Source organism: Charadrius vociferus, unplaced genomic scaffold (genome assembly GCF_000708025.1).
Source record: "Charadrius vociferus isolate BGI_N301 unplaced genomic scaffold, ASM70802v2 scaffold581, whole genome shotgun sequence".
Taxonomy (NCBI): domain Eukaryota; kingdom Metazoa; phylum Chordata; class Aves; order Charadriiformes; family Charadriidae; genus Charadrius; species Charadrius vociferus.
In genome coordinates, this window is record NW_009647024.1 from 627,080 (window position 1) to 652,812 (window position 25,733).

The window sequence follows — 25,733 nt, forward strand, 5'->3', positions numbered from 1 at the left end:
ATGGATCTCAATAGTGCTAGCACTATTGTTTTGCGAGTCTTGACCCAAGCTACTAGTCAAGATACTTCAGTGTTGAAGCCAGCTGAGGAACAACTGAAGCAGTGGGAGACACAGCCAGGTTTTTATTCAGTCTTGTTGGTAAGATACAGTGGAAAAGTGCTGTTTAGTAAACTTTGAGTAATTTTGAATGTGACTGTCTAGAATACTGTTGAACCACGATCTCTGGCTGAGAGAAGCCTTGAGTCATCATGATCCAGTTACTAGTATCCTTATGCTGTGCGGTGGTAGGCGTTGTCATCAGGGTGTCTCAAAGCAGGCTCTTTTCCCAGACATTCAGAAGAAGGAGGAAATCCAATGTCTAGCAGCATGAGAGGATGGGCTCTACTGCTAAAACCTGTTGTTGGCCTGTTGTGAATTCTAGATAATAGAAGGCCAAGGAGAACCTTGTCAAAGGAATTACCTTTACTACCCCATGAGTCAGGGACGCTTGTATATACCAAGGCACTGACCACCTTTTCTTTATTGTGGAGGTGATGCATTATGACTGTTTTCATAGAAGCTCCCCCATGCTTTTCATTGCACTGAGACCCAGCTGGGATTGCTCTCCTTCTTGTCAGTGGAGAGAGGATCCCAGGGAGATTAGCTGACTGGGCTGATAGTCAGGTTCCTGAAATGGGAAAGGTGAAGACTTCTAAAGGTACTATGACCATTGATGAAATAAATGCATAAATGTGGTACAAGGGGATGAAAACATAGTCAAAGAAGAAGACCCAACTGTTTCAGAGAAGATACTCAGAAGCTAATTCTCTGATTCTTATGTGTTATGATTATAACAGTCTTAAAAACACAGATAAACTGCTTTTCCTACAAACATCTATCTTCAGTGCATAGGATGAATGACTTGTGGAAGTTGTGGAATGACGTGTTCTGTTCTCTGTAGACCCTCTGTTTCATTTGATTGGAAAGTTGAAGATAAGTCAGGGGATTTAGGGAAAGGGGAAAAAAAACCTGACTTTAGAGCTGTCAAATTGCATTTTACCCACTGCCTTTGCTATAGTGTTTCTGTGGTGATAAACAGATCTTGATAGAAAATAGCAGAAATTGCCACTGACTGGGCATTCTTTATTTTCTAGATGTATGCTGTGAGAGCTTGCAGCTCAGGTCGTAGACATGTTGAGCATGCACAGGTGTAATTGAAATTGATGTGAGCTAGTTTTAAATATAAGGGCTAAAAATGCGGGATTTGAAAGGATCAAATACTGTTAATTCTACTAATGTGGTTAAGTAGCCCTGTTCGGGGACACATCAGCCTTTCTTCAAGTGTGAAATATAAGCAGTAATCTTCCAAACTAAATAGAAGTAGAGAATCTGTGCTTCTTTGTTTAGCTTTATTATGACAGAAGGACTGCCTAGGAGAGAACATAGTTGGCACTTGGTGGAGCAGAAAAGGGTCGGGGGGAGCAGGTGATGATAAATGGAGAGTTGGTAGGACAGTTAATCTCTGAGGGTTATAGAGAGATGGTCAGACAGTTAATCTCTGTGGTATATAGAAAGTAATAGAATTACTTACTGTCAGATACATTTGCCTCTGGGATGATCAGGATACAGAAAATTATAATGTATGATGAAACATACACCTTTGAATCTACAATTTTTAGTACCCAGTGGAGTTATTAATGCTAGTTTCTGTGCTTCTCTTTTGAAGATGTTGCGTAACTCTCTTTTGAAGAACAGAGCTGAAAAGTCAGAGATAGAGTGGCTGTTTTTGAAAAGTAGCCTCGGTCCTTTACCAGTTGTATCAGTTTAGGTATTGTTTAGCTTCATTCCTGTTATTTCTACAATAGCCTGTTTTAGGAATCTCAAGTATAGATAGAGAGTATATAGAGAGGTTTCACTGATTCTTGTGTAGATCCCTTGGCCTTTTTTTGCATTTCTTGCCTAGGTCCAGTCTAGTTCTACTGTATGTTGATTTGAGGAAGCTTTGCTTCTGATGAAGATTTTTAGCAAGGAGGGGAATGGTAATTGGAAGGCTCAATGGGATTTTCAGAACACGTAGTTTGTTTTTTTTTTCTCCATGTATCATTTGCTTTGCAATGCTTTTCACAGATATGAGGGTAAAGCAGTGTTTGAAATTTCCTCTTTGTATTGTGAAATGCTGAAGTTGCACTTGGGAAAGGTAAAATCTTTCAGAGATTCAATCCCTCTTCCTAACTGAGCTTCGGGAAAGGAAGACATATTACATACAGATCCTTTTTGGGTTGTGTGGTGTTTATCAGTGGGCTACTGCCTTTTTGATGTTTTTCAAAAGGTTGCTACTTTTGGAGTTGTTACCTTTGTTGGCATGTAAGTCTGTTCACTTTCTAGTGATTGGAGTTTTTGAGGGCTTTTTTCTTGTTGGGCATTACATCTAGAAAGCTGTTACTATTATAGAGCTTGAGAGAAGGTTGTTTTGAATTCATAGTGAAAACGCTTGGTGAGGTCCCAGGTGTCTGTCGTGCTGAGTTCTTTCAGGGGTTTATTTATAGTTCTTCAGACATGGCACCCAAAAGTAGCTCTTGACCTGAATCCCAGCATTTTTCATGTCCTTTCTTAGTAGCCTTCTAAAAGCAATTGATACAAGTGCACAGTATAATAAGACCACTGAACTGACGTGTATTTGCTCCCTAAAGGAGGGAGTAATGTCTCACTCCCTCCAGAAAGATCATGTAATGCAGTGGAAAACAGGAGAGCTGTCATTCAGAGTAGCACACGTATTAAGATTCAATACCCTATCTTTATTTTAGCTTTTTCTGCTTGGTTAATTTTACAATGTTACTGCATTAAAAAATCCCTCTGTGTTTGTCTTTATATACATATAGGTACATAAAAGTCTATATAGATAGATACAGATATATGTATGTTTATAGATATATGGCTTTTTAGTGTAGAAACTAGTTTCTTAGAGTAAGTGTAGGCAAGTTTGAGAGGTGCTGTCCTACCAGGTCACTATTTTGCAGTCAACATTGGTAGTCAGGACAGTTTTCAGCATATGGCAAGGTGCTGAAGAAATCTTCTGAAAGTTCTCAGAAGTCTGTGGCACTACACAATACAGAATTATTTCTTATTCTAGTCAGAATCCAGCTTTGTCATTAAGGAGTGTAGTAACTGACTGGTGCCAGTAATTATTATAATTTTATTCCCTGCTCAGCCAGACAAGATTAGAAACACATTTGCCTTATATGTTTGGTTTATTTTTATAAATCAAATATTAGGGCTAGTAATAAGAATTTTTACAATCTTTAAAAATTAATGTTTAACACAGTGTTGCACTTGTCTGTCAAATGTTGACTGATGCATCTTGTTTATATACACCTGTACATACAGAAGTGTGTATTTATATGTATGCCAGTGCATGTGTTAGTAAAATTTCTATCTTCTCTATGGCAAATTGAGCAATTTTTAAGTTCATCTTTTTTTTTAAACAGAATATCTTTACAAATCATACCCTCGATGTGAATGTAAGGTGGTTAGCTGTGCTGTACTTCAAAAATGGAATTGATCGCTACTGGAGACGAGTTGCACCACAGTAAGTTTTGATTTTCTTCCACTTCACCTTTTCAGTAGGTTTTGTTACACTTGCCAAACCGGAAAAGAGCAAATTTATTGGTTGGTAGAAGTTATTTCAGAATTTATTGTGAAACTGATAAAATGTTTAAACATTAGGACTCAGTTATGTTGAGCCTGTTTTCATATTACTTCTTACAACTCTGTTCATGTTTTACTTTTAAAAACTGAGTTAGAAGACTATTTCATAGAAACCAGATTTTGAAGTGATGTGATAAGCTTTATAAGTGGCAGATGTGAAAGGTAGGAAGTCTCTTGAGAGATTATTAAGGACACATTTCATTTAAGCCGATTAATAATTCATATTGAACATGTACGTGAGAAGGAGCAAGTAGCTATCATAATAGCAAGTTCTGGTCTTCATTTTCTGTTGTTCTGATATTTGGGTTCTGCTAATGCATGACAAAACATTCTCCAGAGAAGCTAAAAATCCAACTAATATTCTGGAGCATCAAATTATTTACTTAAAAGTTATAAACAATACCATTTTGATTTGTCATAGAATGATGGAGTAGTTTGGGTTGGAAGGGACTTTTAAAGGTCATCTAGTCCAACCCCCCTGCAATCGGCAGGGACATCTTCCACTAGATCACGTTGTTCACAGCCCTGTCCAACCTGACCGTGAATGTCTCCAGGGATGGGACATCCCCCACTTCTCTGGGAGACATGTTCCAGTGTTTCACCATCCTCATCATAAAACACTTATTCCTTATATCTAGTCTAAATCTACCCTCTTTCAGTTTAAAACTGTTACACCTTGTTCTATCACTACTGGCCCTACTAAAAGCTTGTCACCGTTTCTTATAAGTCCCCTTCAAATACTGAAAGGCCACAATAACATCTCTCTGGGGCCTTCTCTTCTCCAGGCTGAACAACCCCAACTCTTTCAGCCTGTCCTCATAGGAGAAGTATTCCATCCTTCTGATCATTTTTGTGGCCTTTCTCTGGACCCGCTCCAACAGGTCCATGTCTTTCCTATACTGAGAGCCCCAGAGCTGGACACTATTCTAGGTGGGGTTCTTACCAGAGTGGAGTAGAAGGACAGAATCACCTCCCATTGAGGTACTGGCCACACTTCTTTTGATGCAGCCCAGGATGCAATTCGCTTTCTGGGCTGCGTGTGCACATTGTCGGCTCATGTCCAGCTTTTCATCCACCAGTACCCCTAAGTCCTTCTCAGCAGGGCTGCTCTCAATCCCTTCATCCCCAGCCTGCGTTGGTACCGGGTGTTGCTTCAACCCAGGTGCAGGACCTTGCACTTGGCCTTGTGGAACCTAATGAGGTTCACATAGGCCCACTTCTCTAAAGATCTGCCAGCTCTCTTCTGCTCTCTTGTCTCTGAGGGAAGTTTCCCAGAGGGTCCTATTGACTAACTCCTTCGAACAGCTGGAAGTTTGCTTTCCTGAAGTTCAAAGTCTAGACTTTACTCCTTGCTTTACCCATAGCCCTCAGGGTTGTGAACTCCACCAGTGCATGATCACTGCAGCCCCAGCAGCCTCCAGTCTTGATGTCACCAGTTAGCTCCCTTGTGTTGGTGACTGTCGGGTCCAGTATCACATCCCCTCTGGTAGGGCTGTCTGTTACCCAGCTTAAAAAGTTATCCTCAGTGGATTCCAGGAGTCTCCTGGATTGCTTAGAGTTCACTGTGCTGCTTTCCCAGCAGATGTTGGGGTGGTTGAATCCCCCAGCAGGACAAGAGCCTGCGAGCACGATGCCTCCTGTAGCCGGAGTAAGAAGGCATTGTCAATAGGCTCCCCTTGATTGGAGGGCCTGTAGCAGATACCAGCTGGAAGGTTCCCTTTGTTGCCTCTGTCTCTAATTCTTACCCATACGTTTTCAACATTCTTGTGGCGCTCTTTCGAGACAGCTCTTCACACTCTATACATTTTTTGATGTAGAGGGCAACCCCTCTGCCCCTCCTTCCTCACCTGTCCCTTCTGAACAGCCTGTAGCCATGACAACCGCACTCTAGTCATGCGATTAGTCCCACCAAGTTTCAGTAATGGCAGTTAGGTCGTAGCGTTCTATCAACTTGGTGGCTTTCAACTCCTCCTGTTTGTTGCCCATGCTGTGTGCATTGGTGTAGAGGCACGTCAGCTGGGCTGTTAGCTGTGTCACCTTTTTTGAGGAATGTCCTTTAGTTCCTTAGAGGCATTTCACTGGTGTTCCCCATTTGGCTCCTGTTGCCTCAGAAGCCCCTGGCTCAGATTTCAAGTGTGCTGCAGTGTACCCAGCATGTCCCAGAGCTACAGCCTGAGGGTGCTTTCGAGCACTTGGGCATGTCATTCCAGAGCTTGTCACGGGCAAGGCTGATTTTAACTCCACCCTTTCAAGTCTTGTTTAAAGCTCTGTCAATGAGCCCTGCTAGCTTGTGAGCCAAAGACCCTCTTCCCCCTTTAAGAAAGGTTTATCCCATCTGACACCAGCAGGCGTGGTGCCACATAGGCTATCCCATTATTGAAAAACCCAAAATTGTGGTGGTGACACTAGCTATGGAGCCATGTATTAATAGACTGTGCGTGTCTGTTTCTTCCAGCATCAATGCCTGCAACTGGAAGGATAGAGGTAAAAATAACACGTGCTCCAGATTCCCCTAGCAACCGTCCCAAGGCCCTGAAGTCTCTTCCGACTGCCTTTGGACTATGCGTTGTGGCTTCATTGCCACCCACATACGAGAGCAGTGGTGGGTAATAGTCTGAGGGCCGTACCAGGCTAGGAGGTTTCCTAGTGATGTTCTTAACGCAGGTCCTAGGGAGGCACCAGACTTACCTAAGAGGAGGGTCTCTGTAGCATCTAATATGCTTCTTAGTGTTCAGTGTGAGGTTTTTCTTTTGTCCTTTGAGACGTGGGTATAATTTCAAAACGGTTTTCAATTTTACTTCACTATTTTCAGGAACTAAGAAAGACCTGGAAGTGTTCAGTCCGTCTCTTAAATGCCGCTAGTATAAATAGGTGGGACATCACTGTCAGGTTGTGGAGGGTGTAAATTGGAATTCCAGGTCCATTTTTTTTGGCTCATGAATCTAAGCTAGTTCAGAAAGTATGGCACGATTTTCATTGTGGTATTTATTTGGGATAGTGTTACGTATTTTGCCTGACATTGTAAGCTTTTCTGAAGATCCACCAAAAGAAGGAAGAGTGAAATTCTGCGTCTGTAGGACATTTTAAGTAGTGTAGTACTCCTTTATTATAACATAAAGTACTAAAGTTTTTGTATATATGGATTAGTATACAATTGCAAAACATCTGCAAGCATTCAGATTCTTCTTTTATTCAAGAGGAAAATACCATCTTTTGCATGGAAGATGGCATAGATCTTAATGTTTATGGTTTAAGTGATGAGGTAATGCTGCTTACATTACTGGTACTTAGCAAACATTATTTTGAAGCAATTAAAAAATATATAGTTCCAATTTGTTAATATTTTTAGATAGATACAGTAGCACTTCTGGTGGAAAAGAAAACATGGTTCCTTTCCTGAAGAAGTATTGACTGTAATTTTACTGTTTGAACTGAGGTAAAAATTGAATAGCAGCCTTTCAATGCACTTTTCCTGTTGTAAATTTAATGCAATTAAAAAAAAATCATTGGCTATTATTAAAGATTCTATGGGGCAAATCTATATTAAATTTCCCGTGCAAGTCAAATTTTCCCCTATTTCTAATTTTTCTATTGCAAATTTAACACAATGTATATGTGAATATAAAAAAATGCTGGCTGCTGTTAAAGATTCTCTGTGGTAAATATGTATTAAATTTCCAATCTATGTCCATTTTTTTTTTTTCCATTCCTATTTTTTTTTTCCAATTTCTCATATGTGATATCTTGTCAGTATTTTGCACTCACCTAGGTTGCTCTTCTCTTAGCAGAATATCTTGAGGGCATTTTGAGAAATGCCGCTTTTAATATGTAATTTCTCAGTTGATTGTTTTGTGAACAACTGTGTTTTGGATACCATGATTTTTTTAAGGTTTCATTATAAAGGCTGTATTTTTGTTGTCCTTACAAAATTCTTATATTTTCATCTGGTCTGTCGCATTAGCAGCTGTCCCATGTCTATCCATGGTAGTACCTCAAAGATTGTTCTCATCTACCCAGCGTGTTTGGTAGAGCAGATGTTGGATTTGGATGTGACTGATTTCTGCTACCTTTCGAAGGAAAGGACTGATTTAAACTTGTGTTTTTCTTAGTGGGGTGCTAACTCAGGTCTATCTGCTTTACTCAGCTGTTGGTTTTTCACAAAATCTGAGGAAAAGTCATACCGTTGTCCTTTCTGCTCTTGGCCAAATGTAGTTGAAATTTGCCAGGTAGTTTGAAGACTTATGAGGATTGGAGGAGGATTCTTGCAGACAGATATGTTCATATAGACTTAATTCCTTAGTAAGTCACTGCTAGAGATAGTTTCTTTTAGAACAATTTGTCTTCAATATTTATGTGCTGGTGCAGGACTTTCAGTCTCCGAGCACTTTCCCAGTAAGTTAAATGCCTCTGTTGTCCAAGTGTGCTGAAGTTAATTTCAGATGAATCAAGCAGGACTAGCTTGACCCTTCTTCTGCTGAGCATTCGTGGTTTCTCAGCTGCTACTACTACAAAGCAGGAAAATGGTGAGATTGTGAATTCTTTGGACAGTACAGTAGTTGAGTATTTCATTCTGCTAAAATATGTAGGTACAGAACAGTGAATACAAACAACTCTTTAACTCTTTTTTTTTTTTTTTTTAAATTGGAAAAAGTGAGCCTTCTGAAATATTTTGCTTTTTGCACATGGTCACTGATACGGTCCACCCTATTTATGCTAATTATTCTCCAAGTGCCTTGGACTTCAAGCAGCATTTCCAGTGAGAGTGACTTTAGAGGTGGGCCTGTGAACTTTCTCCCTTCTCCTTTCTCAGGCAGCTTTCCAGATTGCCATGGAGAAGAGCCTAGGGTTGTCATAGCCTCTTTTCAGGCACAGTTTGGCCTGTTTTTTGAAATTGTTCTCAGCCTCCTCAAAAGGTGGTCTCACGTCATGATTTTGCATGTGGTTCTGATTTCTTCAGACATGAAAATTTCTTGAATTCAGCTGTTATAAAGTGCTCCTTTTCTTGAACATGTGTTTGATTTTAGAGATAATTACTGTTAAAACCTGTCTCTTGTGGACTTTGTTCTCTGATTTGATTACCATGTTGACATCTTTAATAATAGTTCTCAAATCATGCTTTTATTTGTTTGCATGATAACTATAAATACCTCTTCAGTTTTGGATTTCTGGTTTAGGAAATAGTAGAGTTTTTTTTTTAAAAAGCTCCAAAAGAACTTTTAAAGTATTTGTTTATGTGTTTCCCTGTACCACAAATGCAGAAAAAGATCAGAAAATTTGAAATTGAAAATTGTGAGAGACTGCAAGATAAATACCTAGAAGTCCATCTCTAGAAGAACTTGTTTAAATTTTTGCAATTCAGTGCTGAACCTGTTGAATGATGCGCATCCTTCCTACCTGCTGGCCTGCCTATACCTTGTGCATGGGGTTGTGGGCTGTTCTTGTGGGGCATTAAAGGTGAATGAAGTCGGTGCTGCTGGTGGTGGTGTCAGTGCCTCCTGCAGGTGTGGTCCCTGTATCGGGACATCCCATCTCCAGGAGATGTCGCTGTCCCATTGCCAGACGCCACCATCGCTCCCTGGCGAACCCTTGGAGATCCTCCAGCTCCCTGTCACATAAGGCACTGTACCACTTGCATCTGCACTGATTTCTTAAATTTTATTCTTTGGTGGTTTTTTTTTTTTATTGCTCTTTGCCAGTTTTGCTTATAACAACCTTCTGTATTTGAGTCGTTTGTCCTCACAAGACTGTTTCTTTTCTTTCCTTTGTTTTGCTTGTAATGGCAAAAGCTTAATTACAGCATTTTTATTTATAGTCAGTAATGAATTGGGTGCTTGCTGCTCTTGGAATATGCATATGATTAATGATTAATATAAGTATAATTATGAAAAAATGATTAAGGCAAGGGGCCTTGTGAGCTCACAAACATGGTAAATGAAATAATATAATGGAACTTTTTTTTTCTTTACAAAGCAGGGTTTTTTGGTGCTTTTTGTTATCCCTTAAAGTGTACAAGCTGTACAAGCTACATTTAAATGAGATTAGATTTCTTAATTGTAATTAATAGTAGCTTGCAAGTTTCAGAAACTGCTTAGGTATGCCTGCATATGTGGAAATTATATACTGTGGTTTTGTATTAAAAAAAAAAAAATCACAGAAACTTATTTCCTTAAAATGTCATCTAGTGGTTTTAGATTAGTAACTGAAATAGTTCCCTGCAGGAAAAACTTTTACTATTGCAGAAATCTTTGTAAACTTTACCCAAAATGTTTTTAGGCATAGTTTAATTTTATGTAAAAAAAATACCTTAAAGCCTAAGTCTTGATTAAAAAAATAATTTAAATGTGATTTCTGAGTGCTATAAATTACCTTTGAAAATAAGACACTAGTCTGAGTCACCAGTGAAACAATAATTTTCCTCCCTTCTGTACTATACTTAGAATGATAAGTTTTTGTTTTAGGAAATAGTGAGTACTGGTGTTGTATACAGAAGGGAAAAAAGTGAAAACGAGAATGTTGTAAATGGTTGATCTTAGGGTAAATCCTACCTCTTTTTTTATTATTTTGAGTTTAATATTCAGTACTTGTCTAGATGAGTGTAAAAGCTGTGTTGTAGGGAGCTTTAGGCATCATTTTAAGTCTCACTATATAAAACTAGTAGGTTAGTAGCTGTGCCTGATGTCAGACAACAGAAAGTGCTTGTGTTGGTCTGTTTAATCTTCTTAATTTCCAGCCACTAGACTTCATTGAGATGCGATGATTGCATGCATGCTTGTAAACTGTTGCAAAGTTGGGTAAAACAGTTTCATCTGGTTTGATATCTGCATGATAACTTAAGTCTTGTTATGTACAAGCCACAGCTTTCTAGGTGCTATCATTAAAGGCACTTGACTTTTTTTTTTTCTTGATTGTATAATCTACAAATATGAACAAAGCATATTAAAAGCAGTTTGACTACATGGGACATACGAAGTTTGAAGTGATATGGTACTGTAACTTGTAGTCTTAAGCTAATAGAGGTCACTTAAAAGGAAGTATAAAGATAGTGTAAAGCTTCACTTGAATGAAAGTTAACCTTTAGGGCTTAGAATTTATCCTTCTTACTAATTTTCCTTGCATTTTTGAAGACTACATCAATACATTTTTCATTCAAAGGTATGGTTTTCAAAGGATCCATATTTTTAAGTGTAGCTACATGACTTGCTTGTAGGAAAGGATTTGTAGTAGAAAAGGATTATTGCTTTTGCAAAACAGCTGTCATCTGGTACCATAATTGTCTTATACTGAGCACCTTTTTGTCATTGTCCATTAGTTAGTATACATGGGCAAAGTAATGCTCGAGTCAGTCGCCACGGTGCTAACTGTGTAATAACTATCTAATAACAATCAGTTATAGTTTGTACAGTTTTTCCTTATTTTCATAATATATCTGGGTACCTTACTCCTGAATGTTCTCTTTTGCCATTTGTCTTTACAAAGGTCACATCAAAACCTAAGGTTAAAAGGTGGAAAAAATATTTCTGTTTCACTGCTTCTTTTTCAGTATCTTTGAGATAGTGGAAAAACAAGGGATGTTCTCTTGATAGTTTATCAAACTGAAATACATCAGTTTCAAGGAAATTGTGTATAAAAGTAATCTTCATCTAGTCAAACACTGATGTCCTAATGGAATGATCATTTTAACTTCTGTGTCTAGTAATAGTGAGAAAATAATTCTAAAATAAATTAATAGCTGTGTTTTTTATTAAAAATTAAATAATATTCTAATAAATATATCCTGACAGTGCTCTTTCTGAAGAAGAAAAAACTACGTTGCGTGCTGGACTTATCACCAACTTTAATGAACCAGTGAATCAGGTTGGTGGTGAACGATTATTACTCTCCCAGCAAATGCTTGTATTGGTATATAATTTGGTTTCTCTCTTTACAAAGCGTTTAATAACGATAATAATAAAGTTGTCAAGTTGAAATTTATGTGATACCATTCAGACAGATCTTTATGTTGAAGTAAGATCTCTTTCTGTAGATCGTAATTCAACACTTCGTCTCTTTGGGGCTTTTTTTGTTGCAGTGGCAGTGTATGTTGTATAAAAAGCAAGCGACAAACATTTGGTGAAGGGGTTCAGGGAATGGATGTAGCTCAAAAATAACCTTCTCTCCCTGCGTGATTTTTCTTTTTTCAGCTGTATGTGTTCTCTGATCTGACTCCCAGTATGGCCACACAAGGAAGTGTGGTGGTGGTGTATCAGGAATGAGCTGTTGAGAATGCTGCTGCATAACCCGCCTAAGCAGTATTGCTGTCACAGATCTAATCACAGCATTAATGAATTTATATAGACATAATAAAGCTTCAGTATGATGTGTCTTGCCTTACATAAAGTGACTAATTTTAAGCTACTATTTTGATTAGAATAAGGCTTTATTGTTAAATTGAGTACAGAGCTAATGTTAGGGGCTCAGAATATGCATACGCTAGATGAATCAGTCTTCCTTCTGCTAGCTTATTCTTGCTCATATAAGTATGACATTCTGCAAGGAAGTATTTGCTAATATTTTAAACTGGGTCTTAAAGCACTTCAAGAAAATATAGACATGATTTGCAAAAGGTAAAGCTTAGAAAGAAAAGGTACAGCAAACAAACTTCCATTCTGCAGACAATTCAATTTCAACTTTTCAGGATTCCTTAATGAGGTTAATGTTATTTGGAGGATTAAAGCAATGTATCAAAATCAGAGTAACTTAGTCTTTGTAGAAGACCTTTGTGCAATGATAATTTTGACTAGAATTTTAAGTTTTTATTTCAAATGCATTTTTTTAAAATGCAGGTAGACATAGAAAATAACTTTAAATTTATAGTGCAGGTATAGTTTCAATGTAAAAAATATGACCAAATATTACTTTTTTCTTTATTTCAACCAAAAAGAACTATGAAGTATATCCTATTGGACCATGAAGTGTGTCCTTTTTTCTACTATTAGGTAGTATAAAATTTATCAAATATTTCACTTTGAAGTGGTTGCATGGTATTTAAATTTCTTAAAAACCTAATGTTAACTGGATTGTATGTAGAAGAATTCAAACTTTTTATCAATAATTTTTCCATGCCTCCATTAGTATTTAATTAGTTAGCATGCTAAAACAATAGTATAATTTATAGTTACAAATTCCACTGCTGATGAACCATTCTGAACTGCTGAGACCATAGTTGCAGACTGAGGTTGGAACCTCTTTAACTGACATCTTAAAGACTAGTGGCTTTATGTAATTATTTGTGTGTCCTTATGATGCTTTTGGGATGTAGTCTTTTAAGATGTGGAGGATTTTGTTTTATTTTACGCCAGCAGCCTGCTCCTAAATGATTGCCCAAACAATTGTTGTGATATTTAAATATGTTCAGAGTCCATCTGCCTTTCTCCCCTGTTCACCGATACGTGTTGTGGCTGTCTTGAGGTTTCCTTTCAGAGGCACTTTTCATTTAGTCCCCAGTCTGCTTGATGTGCCTGAATTTTGATATGTTGTGTTCCTGATGAGTGCTCTTTTCCAGTCACAAATACTTCATAACATAATTGCTATCTGCTTGTGCTTTTGGGATCATTGAAGGCAGAAAAACTATGACCCTTGTATGTATAAAAAGAAAAAGAAAAAAAAAAAAGCAATCAAAAAATTTAAGAATTAGATGTAGTATTGAGATGTGATGATACAAGCTGACTTCCAGGGGAGGGGGAAAAGAGAAACAGAACATACCATATGTTTGGAGCATAATTTACGTGCCCTCTGAAGAAATTTACCATATGGAGGGAACAGAGGAACAAAATACTTCTTGAAATGTATGACAGTAGATTTTTTTTTTTTTTTTCACTTAAAAAGCCAGTCCACAAGGAAAAAGTACTGTTAGCATGTGGAGAGGTTGCTTCTTGTATCACGTATGGAGAAGAGTTTATTTGCTCACTCCTGCCTATCAACATCACTTGATCCAAAAATAAGTAAGACTCCCAGCTCTTCCTTGCAAACCTTGATGTTGGTTTTCTGAAGCAATTGATTCTTGCTCAACAAGTGGGTAAGAATAAGTATTGTAGGAAGCTTTGTGGGGTGGTCAGGCATCTGCTGAAATAGCTAAGGAAGCAGTAAAGGAGGGCATGTCTCTTCCCTCTTATGCATATAAGTTGCTTGCATTGCTTTTGATAGCATAAGAAAGTGACTTCTTCCCTAGGCTGGAAATGGTAGTTGGTTGGTAGTTGTAAGGGTACGTTGAAGGTGAGAGCATCTGCCTCATTAAGGTTGTCCAACCAAGGATCTTTTCAGTGCGAGTGGGATAAGAATGGGGAAACAAGAACATGAAGTTTTTGGCTATTGGTGGTGGGGTTATGAGAGACTATACAAAATTTATGAAGGAATGCTTAGGGGAAGGGAGTAGTGGAGCAGCAAGGTGGGGAATAGACAGTATAAAAAGGGACAGTCATGTGCTAAGCCATGGCTGGTCAGTACCGGCGTCTGAATAAACCCTGCACCTAATCACCACTGTCTGTCCTGCCTTCTGATTTAATCCCCTGACTATCTTCCTGCGTACTCTCACTCTGTTCATTGTGTGCGCTTGCTGCAAGGACTAGGTGCCAGCTGCTGGCAAGACTGGTGTGAGTGGGGTTTTGTGCCAGCAGCCCAAGTCAGACAGTGGTGCCCCTGGCCTGTGGTGTGAGGATCTGGAGCAAGTGCGAGTCTCGCTTCAGCCACTGGAACAGGACCGCGGCTCACAGGCATCTGTGCCTGCAGGGAGAGAGCATCTCTGTCTAAAACCTAAAACTCGGGTGTAGCAGAAAGAAGGGTCATATGTATTCAACAGTCTACGATTGTTTCTAGAAAGCAATAGAAAACATCACTAAGTAAAAAGTGGTTCCCAAATAACCTATTTCTTCATTTATGTGGTTTCTGGAACAAATCAATTTAGTGGTCTTTATATAAAATTTAAACAAGGTAGCCAGCTTAGCAATTTATGTAAATATTTACTATAAACATAAAATGGAAACCCTTTTTTTCTCCACACTTATTTGCATTCAGCAAAGTTTAAGTAGTTTGAGAAAAAACACACAATTGTAGTAATTCACACTAGTTTGGGTTTTTTTGTTTGTTCAGGTTTTGTTTAGCTGTTAATTGCTGCATTGTACATTTCCTAAATGATCTGACTTTCTGTTTCGTTTTGCTTTTTTGCAGATAGCAACTCAGATCTCTGTACTGATTGCAAAAGTTGCCAGGGTGGACTGCCCAAGGCAATGGCCAGAACTTATACCCACTCTGCTAGAATCTGTGAAAGTCCAGGATGATCTTCGACAACACAGAGCACTACTTACCTTTTATCATGTTACAAAGACCCTGGCATCCAAACGGCTTGCTGCAGATAGGAAACTTTTTTATGACGTAAGTAATGCGATGCAATACTGTGCAGCTTGCAAACCACATACTTCGTGTGCTTGCCACTTCCCGTGGTTATCTGGCCGTACGCTAATGGCAGATATGTTGACTTTAATGTCTGCCTTTGAAACAGGAGTAGACTTGCTTCGGGTATATGTACAATATGAAGTAACTGGAAGTCAGTTTCTATGTGAAATGTTTTTAAGGTTGTTATTAATTTTGCATGCAGCTTGAGTGTTATTATAATAACTTGAAGCAGAGCTTCATTTGCAGAACAATATTTGCATATCAGCCTTATGTTATCATGCTGTACAGCAGACCTTATTTTGTATGACTTTGCAGTGGTTTTGAAAGTGTGTTCTGGATTCACAAGTCAATATAGTCTTCAAAAAATACTGGGTTTTAGGCTTCTGTACCACAGCATTTTTGGCTTTTATCGTCAGTGGGAATGTGTTTGATAGGGGTTTTTGCATATCAACTTCTTTCTCCAGGTTAATTAAAAGGCAAGATATGAATGCCGATGCCAAATCTTTTCTCATGCAGCTTACATTCTCTGTTGTAAGAATCCACTGATTAGAACACAGCTGTTGCATCTCCAATCCCATTTAGTTACGCAATGATGTAGTACAGTTAACTGAATTTAGTGAGTTAAACATCTTTTACAAACATGTTACATTTGTTACGTAAAATTTTATTTTATTCTTCCATTTTAAACAAAAATATTGTAGTGCAGATAATGAAGACTCTTTCTGAAGGTTTACCTGTTTATCTATGTATAAAAAAAATTCTGGCAGTATAATCATTAAGGTGAAATGTTATTCGTCAGAAGTTTGAGGAACTGACTGCTGGCTCTTGTAATAGGGCAGGACTGAAATGATGATGTGTTGCTATGAGATGTGTGTGTAGAGCAACAGTGTTTTCTCTCTCTGCCATGTATAGATATGGATGAATATAATCTCTGTATAGGAAATACTTCTTTATATTTTGAAATTTATTAGCCCATTATATGTGATCTCGATAATTGAACAATACAGGTTTTGCTATATTCACAGGTATTAATTGCAAAGCAATAAAGCAAGCAAGATAATGACTTCTGTTCTAGAGCTCTCCTAAATCAAGGTGTTGCTTTTACTGCCAGGTTATGCACCTGAAAATACAGTTAGTGCTCAAGCATATAGCAAAAAGATCAAAACTCAATCCCCAAGCTCCACGTTCATAAAATAGCTGAATCCATACCATCTCAATAGAGGGACAGAAAGGAATTTATAGGTCGTAAGATCCAGCATTTGTTGTTAAAGTTGTCATGTCCAACATTGCCCTTGCTGTATTTCCACCAAAGAGCTCAGTTAACTTCAGTCATTTTTGTGTTTCCAAGAAACTCATGAAATTTGTATGAACCTTTTTCCTTATGGAATGCCATTTTCCAGCATGGTATTTTCTTTGTATAGTCTTTAATTCATAAAGTGAGACAACTTCGGACATGTGAAGAAAAGGCTTATAACAATTCTTTTTAGATTTCTGAGGCAGTTCTTGTCAAAAGCATAATTGAAATTTCATTTTAAAAAATAAGCATACTCTTTAAGCAGTTTTTTTATGCTTAAATGTGGTTTTTAACTTGTGGATGTGTTCAGTATCCAAAGTTCCTCTATCATCCGATTTGACATGAATGAAAAATTTCATTTTGTCCTTTTTGAACTTTAGGTGGGAAAAGGAAATTTTCTGAGGATCTGGCACTATAAGGTTCACATTTAAGGATTCTTTCTTTTTTAAATAATAGCAAAATTGAGCAACTTTGAAGTCTGCTGCTTGCTTCTACTGGGAAAGGGATTTCCCATCTATTGGGTGGTATGTGACTTCGCTTGGACAGTCAAAAAACCTTTCTTGTGGAATGTAGCCTTTTGAAGTTAGAAGTTCTAAAAACTAAATTAAGAGGTTGCAAACTATCATGATACTTTCAAATAAGTAGTTACAGTTTCAACATTCTTTTTTAGTACAGCTTTGGAAACACTTGATAAATTTTTCATATAATATGGTTCTTGAAGATTACAAGGTCATGCTTACAGATGAGGCATCCCTTACTGAACTCTGTTGCCTGAGTTTAAAAAGGAAAAAATTTACAGCGTGTGATACACTAACTTGTAAATGCAGCTTATTAATAACTTCATCTTTCTGGTGAATAGCACAGTTATGATTGTAATTACATTAACAATCTTCAAGGTAGAATTGACAGCTTTATTATAAATAGAAAAATGTAATATCTGGTTATATACCATTGGTGATATGTTTATAATTATATACTTTCTTCTGGGCTTAGTCTATTAAATGAGGATGGTCTGTCTTGGAGGTAGAACCAGTGAGTTTTATTTTTCTATCTAATAAAAGTGAGCTACTATTTTAGGAAGAAATAGATTGTATGTGTTAAAACCTGTAGTATTTGGATTTTTTAAAATAATAGCACATTGGAGAAGTGATACCATGAATTTACTACAAATAAACAAAAATAGCTGTTACAGTTTTTTCCCCTAATTTATTTGACATTAAGCTTTTGAGTCTTCCTGTTGCTGCTTTAGAGATCGCTGAATCTTTGAAATACGGTCATAAATAGAAATTTTGACTAGTAATCCTCATGATCATTGGCAGCCTGTGAAATCCAGCATTGAACAGGTCTGCCATCTTTGCTTTTACTGTTGTTGTTCATCAGAAACAGTTTTCATTTATGAAGCTATTTCATATTTATTGTTTAGCTTGGGTATCTTTTTACCACCACCATCACACTTTGCCTGTTTTACAGAGTAGAGGAATTTAAGGCAGCCTAGCCCCTTGACTAGGTCTTTAGGTCCTGCAGTAATAGAAATTTTAATTGCTAGTTGAACGACCTCAAATGTAAAAATGTGGTGGGGCCTCCTAATGGGTAGTGTGTATTTGTGGTTCTGTCGCTCCAATTTTTAATAAAGCGTTTATTGTTTTAAATGTTTTTTTAGTATTAAGGTACACTGATCTGATGACAAATGGGTTTATCTGGAGTATATTCTATTATTAGGACTATTGTTACTGCTTTGAGTTGGGTTTTTTGTTTTCTTGTTTTTTTTTTTTTTGTTACTGCTCTCCATTGCAGTTAGTATGGTATATTCTACTTAAGTGACACCCACCCAATATCCAAAGTTGACCTCCAAAACATGAGTAGGTTGAAACTATTGATAATATGCAGTGATGTGTTTTTGCAATTCCACAAACACATCATTGAATAATTATCAAGTGTTTCTACTGTCTCACCTTTAGTCAGTCAAAGGAACCAAATAAACAGGTCATATGTGCTTTTGATTTCATTGATACAATGTGTAGCAGACTAAGCACAGTTTCTTCCTTAACTATGAAGCTGTCAAGTGCTACCATAATGGAATGAGAAATTTTTTACCTTCTGTTTATACTTCAGATATCTTTCCCAGGTAAGCATGTAGAGATTGTAATGTCAATTATGTCTGAGATTTGTTCAGTGCTAGCTGATTAGAAACTATTTGTCATTCTACATTTTAAATAATTTGAGACAAAACATCAGGGTTTGCAGCTGTCAAAAAAAAAAAAGACATTGTGTAGGCATTGTTCAATACTATTTTTATTAGAGATAGACAAGTAACTGCTAAATGTGTCCCTCAGTAAGCTGATTCAGATATTAACTATGCTGTAAGATGAACAGCTAAAGTCTTGTGGGAGAGGAAGTGATGAAGAGAGCTGAAAGTTTTTTGGAAGCCTCATACTGTATTATAGACCTGTGGTTTTATTTCATGAAAATCGGACAAGAAAGAAGGCCTATATAGCTATCTTTAAAGTAGTAGAGTCATAGACAAAGTAGTCAAGGAAGCAGGCGAGTCTATCATAACATCCACAAATTAAGTCAAGATATTTTTCTGAAAAACATGTTTGGATCCGTACAACTCAGTACAACAACAAAGCAAGTGAAACTCTGTGGCCCATGGTATACAAGAAAATGGATGAAATAATTTTCATGCTCTAAACTGGCCTTTAAAATTTAGGAATTTATTATGTTACAGCCAAATTCAGGAAATCAAATCTGTTGTTGGTCTTTCTTCCTTTTGCAGCTTGCATCAGGTATTTATAGCTTTGCATGTTCCTTGTGGAATCATCATACTGATACGTTCCTACAGCAAGTTTGTACAGGGGATGAAGCTGCAGCCGCAAATTCACTAGAAAGAACCTTGTTGTCATTGAAAGGTAATAATACAGAATGATAATAAGTATAAGGAATCAAATAAGTTTCTTCACAATGAATGATTGACTTCTTCGGTAAAGAGCTAGCATTCTCTAAGTAAGCCGTGCCCATTGGGAAAAACAGTAATCTTGGTTTATTTTACCTGTACCTTTAGCAAGGCAGAAGGAGGATTGTTCAAGCAGAAGGGGGAAAAGGTACTCTTCTTTCTTAGTATGTACCATTCTGATATGCATATTGTAAGAAGTCAGAGTCTAGGAGGTGGGAAAGTGGAAGACAAAACAGAATACTTTTACGTGAGTTGTAATTTAGGCTCGCATCTGTGTCTTTAGGCACTTAACTGAGGAAGCTGAGCTATGAGTTTTGTTGCATCAAGTTCACCTTGTGTTCAGTGAAGAGATAGCCTTAGCAGTCAGTTTAGATTTTAGGTTGATACTCAAGTACTTATCGGTGGGATGATTACATATATTTACTGTACTTTGCTGCTTTGAAGAATTGAGATGTTTGTGTCTGGTGCTTGCAATGTAGATGATACCAGTCTTGAATTGTTTCAGGTGCAGCATGCAGCTTCTCTGGGTTAATGGCCGTGACAAACCTGAGAAAACTCATGAGGTGGCTTAAGGGCCCTAGTTGACTGTACTTGGCCCTTTTCCTGCTGTAGAACCTTTCAGAGGTTGAATACTTCACAGCTTTTGCAGAATTGTTGATTCAGTAATTCTTAGAGTTCTCTTCATTATCTTACGCACAATGTAATTTTAAAGTAATTTCAACAAGATTAGATTCATGTGAGGTATGGTTGAGTCATCCAAAGGCCCAAAATTAAATGTGTTCTTTAATATGGAGAATTGGAAGAATGGAACAGCAACTCTAACTGTAATCGCGTTCTGAAATCTGTTGAAACAAGGGCTAAGAAATATCTACACAAGTAACTTTTTTTTGTCCCTAGTGCTTCGTAAACTGACAGTCCATGGGTTTGTAGAACCTCACTGGAGTGTAGAGGTGATGGTAAGTGACATGTATCTGTTTTTCTAGTTCTAGATTAGAAAACTTTTGTGATGGTTTCAGGTGTTGTTAGATCTATGTTTAAAAATCGTTCAAAGGCACACATTTGTGTTATGTAAAGGAAGATCAAGCAACACACTCAAGTTGTCCTCCTGTCAGTTAAGAACTATCAGATCCTAGATGGATCCTAAACTCTGTGATACCAATGGCATGAAGTTTAAAAAAAGGAAAGGTAGGGTGTTTTCACTTAATGATGCATGTAACGGCATATTTGTCCTATCAAATTCTATTGATAGAATTTGTCTGATTGAGATGAAAGCCTGTGGTGTGCAGCACATCTTGGTAGGGGGAGGGTGGCGCGTAGAAAGAAGAAAAAACCCAAGCATGTTGCTTAAGCCCGGACACTCTGCTTTGGAGGAATTGGGTACCTACGACCTACATCCTAAACTAGGAGGTTGAGAACAGGAAAGAACTGGATAAGCAGATTGTAAAGCATATGTCTATATTTACCTATATCTACCTCTATTAGAGAGGCTACGCTGTTTGTGTGGTACTAATAAGGTCATTTTGCATAATCTATGCAGTCTGTTAGCTAGATAATCATTTGTTTTATGAGGAAATTTTTTGTCCAAGGTAATCAATTAGTTCAGTTAAAAGTGATAAGGTGATGTGTGAGCTAGTAACGCATCTGAACTGACTTCCGTTTGACTCAACTTTCTTCTCATAATGCAGTGCAAAATAAGCTTCATCTTTAAAAAACACATATGCTTTTTTATCTTTCAGAGTTTTCTACATGCAGTGTTTGAACGGCTAAAACAGTTTCTGGAGTGTAGTAAGTATCTGGAAGTTTTTCCTTGTATTGGTTGTTAAATGTTAGAAGCTGGATGAAAACATAATACAGTTTAATGCATCATCAGTAATCATTTAAGTGCAAGGTATTTTGTGTAAGTGCAAAACTATTATTTTAAATGCTGCTGAAATAGTCAGAAAAGACTTCATTAAAAATGTGCTTCTATATGAACAGACTAAAATCCCACCAAAATTATACTTGGTGTGATAATGCCAATGGAAAAAAAAAAAAATAATTAAGCCATGGATTGACAAAGTATCTGTATTAAAATAAGCAGATGCTACTGAAACTCAGATCATCTTGAGTTTTCTTCTTTGGGAGAGTTACGCTTTTTCTTTTTCCTGGAGTTTGCCATATATTTTGGTAAGTGTCAAATGGGAAATAAAGACCACATTCAGCTGCATGTACTTTATAACTGGAAGAGCAGTAGTCTGAGGCAGGCAACCACAGGTTAATGCAGTCAACAGAAATATAAGCGTAAATGGCAGTTGTTGCTGCTTTTGCAGGGAAGTTACCTGAAGCAAACAAAACGGAGATGTTTGGCAAGTGTTGCTCAGTGCTAGCTGAACTTGCTTCTCTTTTCTTGTGTGTATACATGTAGTAGACCTGGTGCAAGCCATTGATTCGTTAGAAACCTGTCAGGTCATTCTTTTAGGATTCAACAACACTCTTTTGGAGAATAGATGTCTAAACTGAGTAGAAAGAATTTTTTGATATAAGTGAAGGTATTTGGCTCAGGAGCCTGTAATTAGGTGAGAAGGACTGATTTGGGCTCTGAGCCTCGTTTGTAGAAAAGATGGAAACTGCCACTGTGTTCGGTGCCAAAATAAAATACCTTTTTTGCTCTTCTAAAATGCAGACTTCTTTGCATGCAACTGTTTGCCCCTTCTACTGTACTGTAGTCATGCTCTTGCTGGCCCTTTGTTTTTTGTCAAGATGGTTGCCTAGCTTTGATAGACTGCTTTTAAGGCCATCCCATCGTGAAGCTTGGTGGTTATCATAGTCCCCTAGAACATTAGGACTGTGGGGTTTGAATGTCATAAGATAAGAACTGAGCTGAAGCTTCTCATTTCCACTTTTCTAATCAATAAGTTTTGTAAAATCAGGTACGACTACCTTACAAGATTATTGTTAACATTTATTATATCATGGGTTTTGCCTGCATGCCTTCATTATGGCTCTTTTTGTTTTTCTCTCTTTTTATAAAAGCTTTCTGTTTTATGTAAATTCAGAATGTTCTCCCAGTGTCCATAATCAATTATTTTTAAGGTGGAGTTTCTAAAAAAGCACATAATCCCTGAACTACAGATAAAACAAGTTGTTCTCCCATTTTAATTTTTTAAAACTTAGTTATCCGGAAAGGATAGTCTGAAAAACTGATAGTTGTTAAATATCTGATTTACCAGGTAGAAGTATAAGAGCAGAAAATATATGCAGAGATCGTCTGGAAAAAACTATAATTCTGTTCACTAAAGTGGTAAGTATATTCTTCATTCAGTTACTGAATAGTTTACCATTGTGGCAGAGCAGTCCCTGTTCTGATATGTATGTGCCTTAAAGCAAATAGGTTTCAGGTCTTTTGAAGAAAGGGAAGGTACTGCAACTTAGAAATTCTTTGTTATGAAATATATTTTTGAATTTTTTTTTAAAAAGGGTGTCTGTTTGCTTATGCTAACATACATTACAGGAGAAAAGAATACATTTCCATAGATCAAACAAATCAAAGGCATTCCAGACATAAATTATTTAGCTGGGATTTTACTCAAAGAAGAATTCTCTAAGTTTTGCTAAAATGTTGGTATCAGCACTGATGAATAAAGAAGAGATAAACTTTTCATTCTGTCTTTTCTAAGTAGTTAGATTGCTATTTCTAAGGCCCTGTTAGTTCTATTGAATAACTGGCCACTTGTAGTTTATTGAAAGAAAATTAACAAAAACCTCTCTTACCCTCTGTGACTTTAGTGTTATATAATATAATTGGAATTGTCAGCTAATTCTATGCAACCATTAATTGCATATATTATCAGAAAGTAATTTTAACATTGTCACCTGCTCTGTTTTTAAAAGATACAAAACCTACAGAATTCCTATTGTTTTCAGATTCTATTTTGGGGCCATGGATCTTATTTAAATATTCACCCTAATTATCAGAAGTGGGAGGCACTTGTCGGCTTCACCAAAATTGAACTGAAGGTGCTCTGACCCAAAATTTTTAGTCTTTGTTATAGCACTTCGTACTTTGAACTAACAAGCAAAGTATGTGAGGCATGTGCATCTTTTTTCATAGACCTGCAGAGACAATACACTTTATTAATAGGTAATCTACCACATGTAGAATTTCATATGCAAGAATGTGGGCTTAGGCATTTTTGCAGGAGGAGAGGAGATTAAAGGAATTGACCAGTACAGTCTAGACCATTGGTTGGAAAAGCTAAGCTGAAGAAGCAAGTGCTTGCACTGCAGTGGACAGAGAAAAAGGAATACGAAGATATTTCCCTCATGCCTCTTTTACTTACAATAATTCTAGTAGGGATGAATTATGTGCTGCAATGTTCAGGTTTTTAAGTGTGGCTGATACATTTTATATACTGTGTTGCTAGCAAGCTGTCTAGTTGAAAATGGATATTGTTCCTTTAAAAAAAAAACACGTAATTTTGAACATGAATCAAGAATTTCAGGGCAAAATAGTGTCTCGTTAACCATGAATACTGATCTCTTCCTAATTTCCTGTCTGTGTTCAGTTTTCTTTTCTATAATATTAAATAAATTGGCACTTGTTTTTAATAAATAGTTTGTGAAAGCATTTAATAAGACTTGCACAAAAAGTCATTTGATTTCTCTTTCTTCTTCTTCTACTTTCTTATTTCTTAGCTTTTGGACTTCCTGGATCAACATCCTTTTTCATTCACCTCTTTGATTCAGAGGTCATTGGAGTTTGCTGTAAGCTATGTTTTCACGGATGCTGGTGAAGGAATTGTATTTGAGCGGTTTATTGTACAGTGCATGAATCTCATTAAGATGATTGTAAAAAACTATGCTTACAAGCCATCCAAAAATATTGAAGGTACGGCTGCTATTTACTAACATTTTTTTATATCTTGAGAAACATTTTGCTAGTTTTTCCCAACAGTAGAACTCCTTTAAGACATTCTTTTGAAGCATTTGATGTTTTACTAGTTAGTCATTTTACTAGTTAGTCATTTATGCTTCTGTCTCTATATTGACAATTCTTATTTTGATGGTTAAAGTATTAATATATATAGACATTGACTTGCTTAAGTAATTTTAACTACAGACGGAGCAAGAATATCTTTTCTTTGTGGATTGTTTTAGTTTTCATTGAACTAATTTTAAAAAGTATTGCGGTATGGAATTTGGTTTATTTTTATCAAATGGTTTGATGCATCTTTCCCTTGAGAAATTTTTGATGAAATGGGGTATTTGCCGTAATTAAGTAATATCAGTAGTCTGAGATACAGAAACATAGTGAATTTGATGTGCAGTTGAATAAAAAACAATTTATATATTCTGCTTTGTAGGACTGTGTTTCATTCAGAATCTTCATACAATGCTTTATGCTTGGATAATGAAAAGTAGAATTGATCTATATTAAAGAAAAAAACAATCTTGCAAATTAGTTTGACATTTGACAATGACTATATAGTAATAAGCATTCTCTTTCTAAATTTGGGAAAAAAAATCACGAAAATACTTGTGCGTGTCAGAAAGATTTCACAAACCCAGCCTTTAACATTCTTCAAAATATTGATGTATTTCAGTGTTATTTCATAATTTTATAATACCATTAAAATGTCCTGAATGCACTGATTATTAACAGAAATTTCTACTTGTAAAAGTTCGTAGTTGTGTTTGAGTTTTTGAAATAGCAATGTGGCCACGTGAGACAAGAAGAATATAGCACGTTCTGATAAAATCTATAGCCCTTGGCTTTTTGAGAACTGGGTGGTTAAAAAAAAATATTTAAAGATAATTTATTTTTCTTAATTTCTGACTGACGTATAGTGTTAGTGTTGCATAGCATACAACATTTGGATTTATTGATGCTTTCTTTAACCAATATTAACTCCTAAAAAAAAAACAAGTAATTTTTAAGATTGTATTTGGATAAGCTTTCTGAATAGGTATGAATTAATCTTTGAGTTCTCTGTGTTTTTACATTCAGTAATGCTAAATGGAAAAAAAAAAACCAAAACAATACCAAAAGCAGCAGGTAAACAGTTTTTCTTTTCATCTACATAGTAGCTGAAAAGAATTATAAATACTTTGTGAAGCCCTAACAACCCTTCAGTCTAATTGTGCTGTAAGAGAACTCTCTTTAGAGTAAATGGATTTGGGAGTTTAACTTTAAAAAAGTACCACCTGAAAGTCTGACATGAAAATCTATTCTTTGAGGATGAGAATTTCTTATCTATTGATTTTTTTCTAATTTTACAAGACTACTGTTTGATCACTGAGCCACTTAATTGTAATTTGGAATTTTCTATGTTTTATTTCAGACAGCAGTCCTGAAACTCTTGAAGCACATAAGATAAAGACAGCGTTTTTCACATA

At 36.7% G+C, this 25,733-nt stretch overlaps 1 protein-coding gene across 1 annotated transcript in view; it reads left to right on the plus strand.

Annotated features, from left to right (window-relative positions):
* The window catches only part of IPO11 (importin 11), an 85,613-nt gene continuing 59,880 nt past the window's right edge, over window positions 1-25,733 (plus strand). The window contains 11 exon segments of the mRNA XM_009895503.1: window positions 1-138; window positions 3,465-3,565; window positions 11,466-11,538; window positions 14,887-15,090; window positions 19,182-19,314; window positions 20,256-20,314; window positions 21,095-21,143; window positions 22,568-22,638; window positions 24,033-24,225; window positions 25,679-25,729; window positions 25,732-25,733. The exon segment at window positions 25,732-25,733 is cut by the window's right edge and continues 94 nt beyond it. Coding sequence (XP_009893805.1) covers window positions 1-138; window positions 3,465-3,565; window positions 11,466-11,538; window positions 14,887-15,090; window positions 19,182-19,314; window positions 20,256-20,314; window positions 21,095-21,143; window positions 22,568-22,638; window positions 24,033-24,225; window positions 25,679-25,729; window positions 25,732-25,733 — 1,074 coding nt within the window.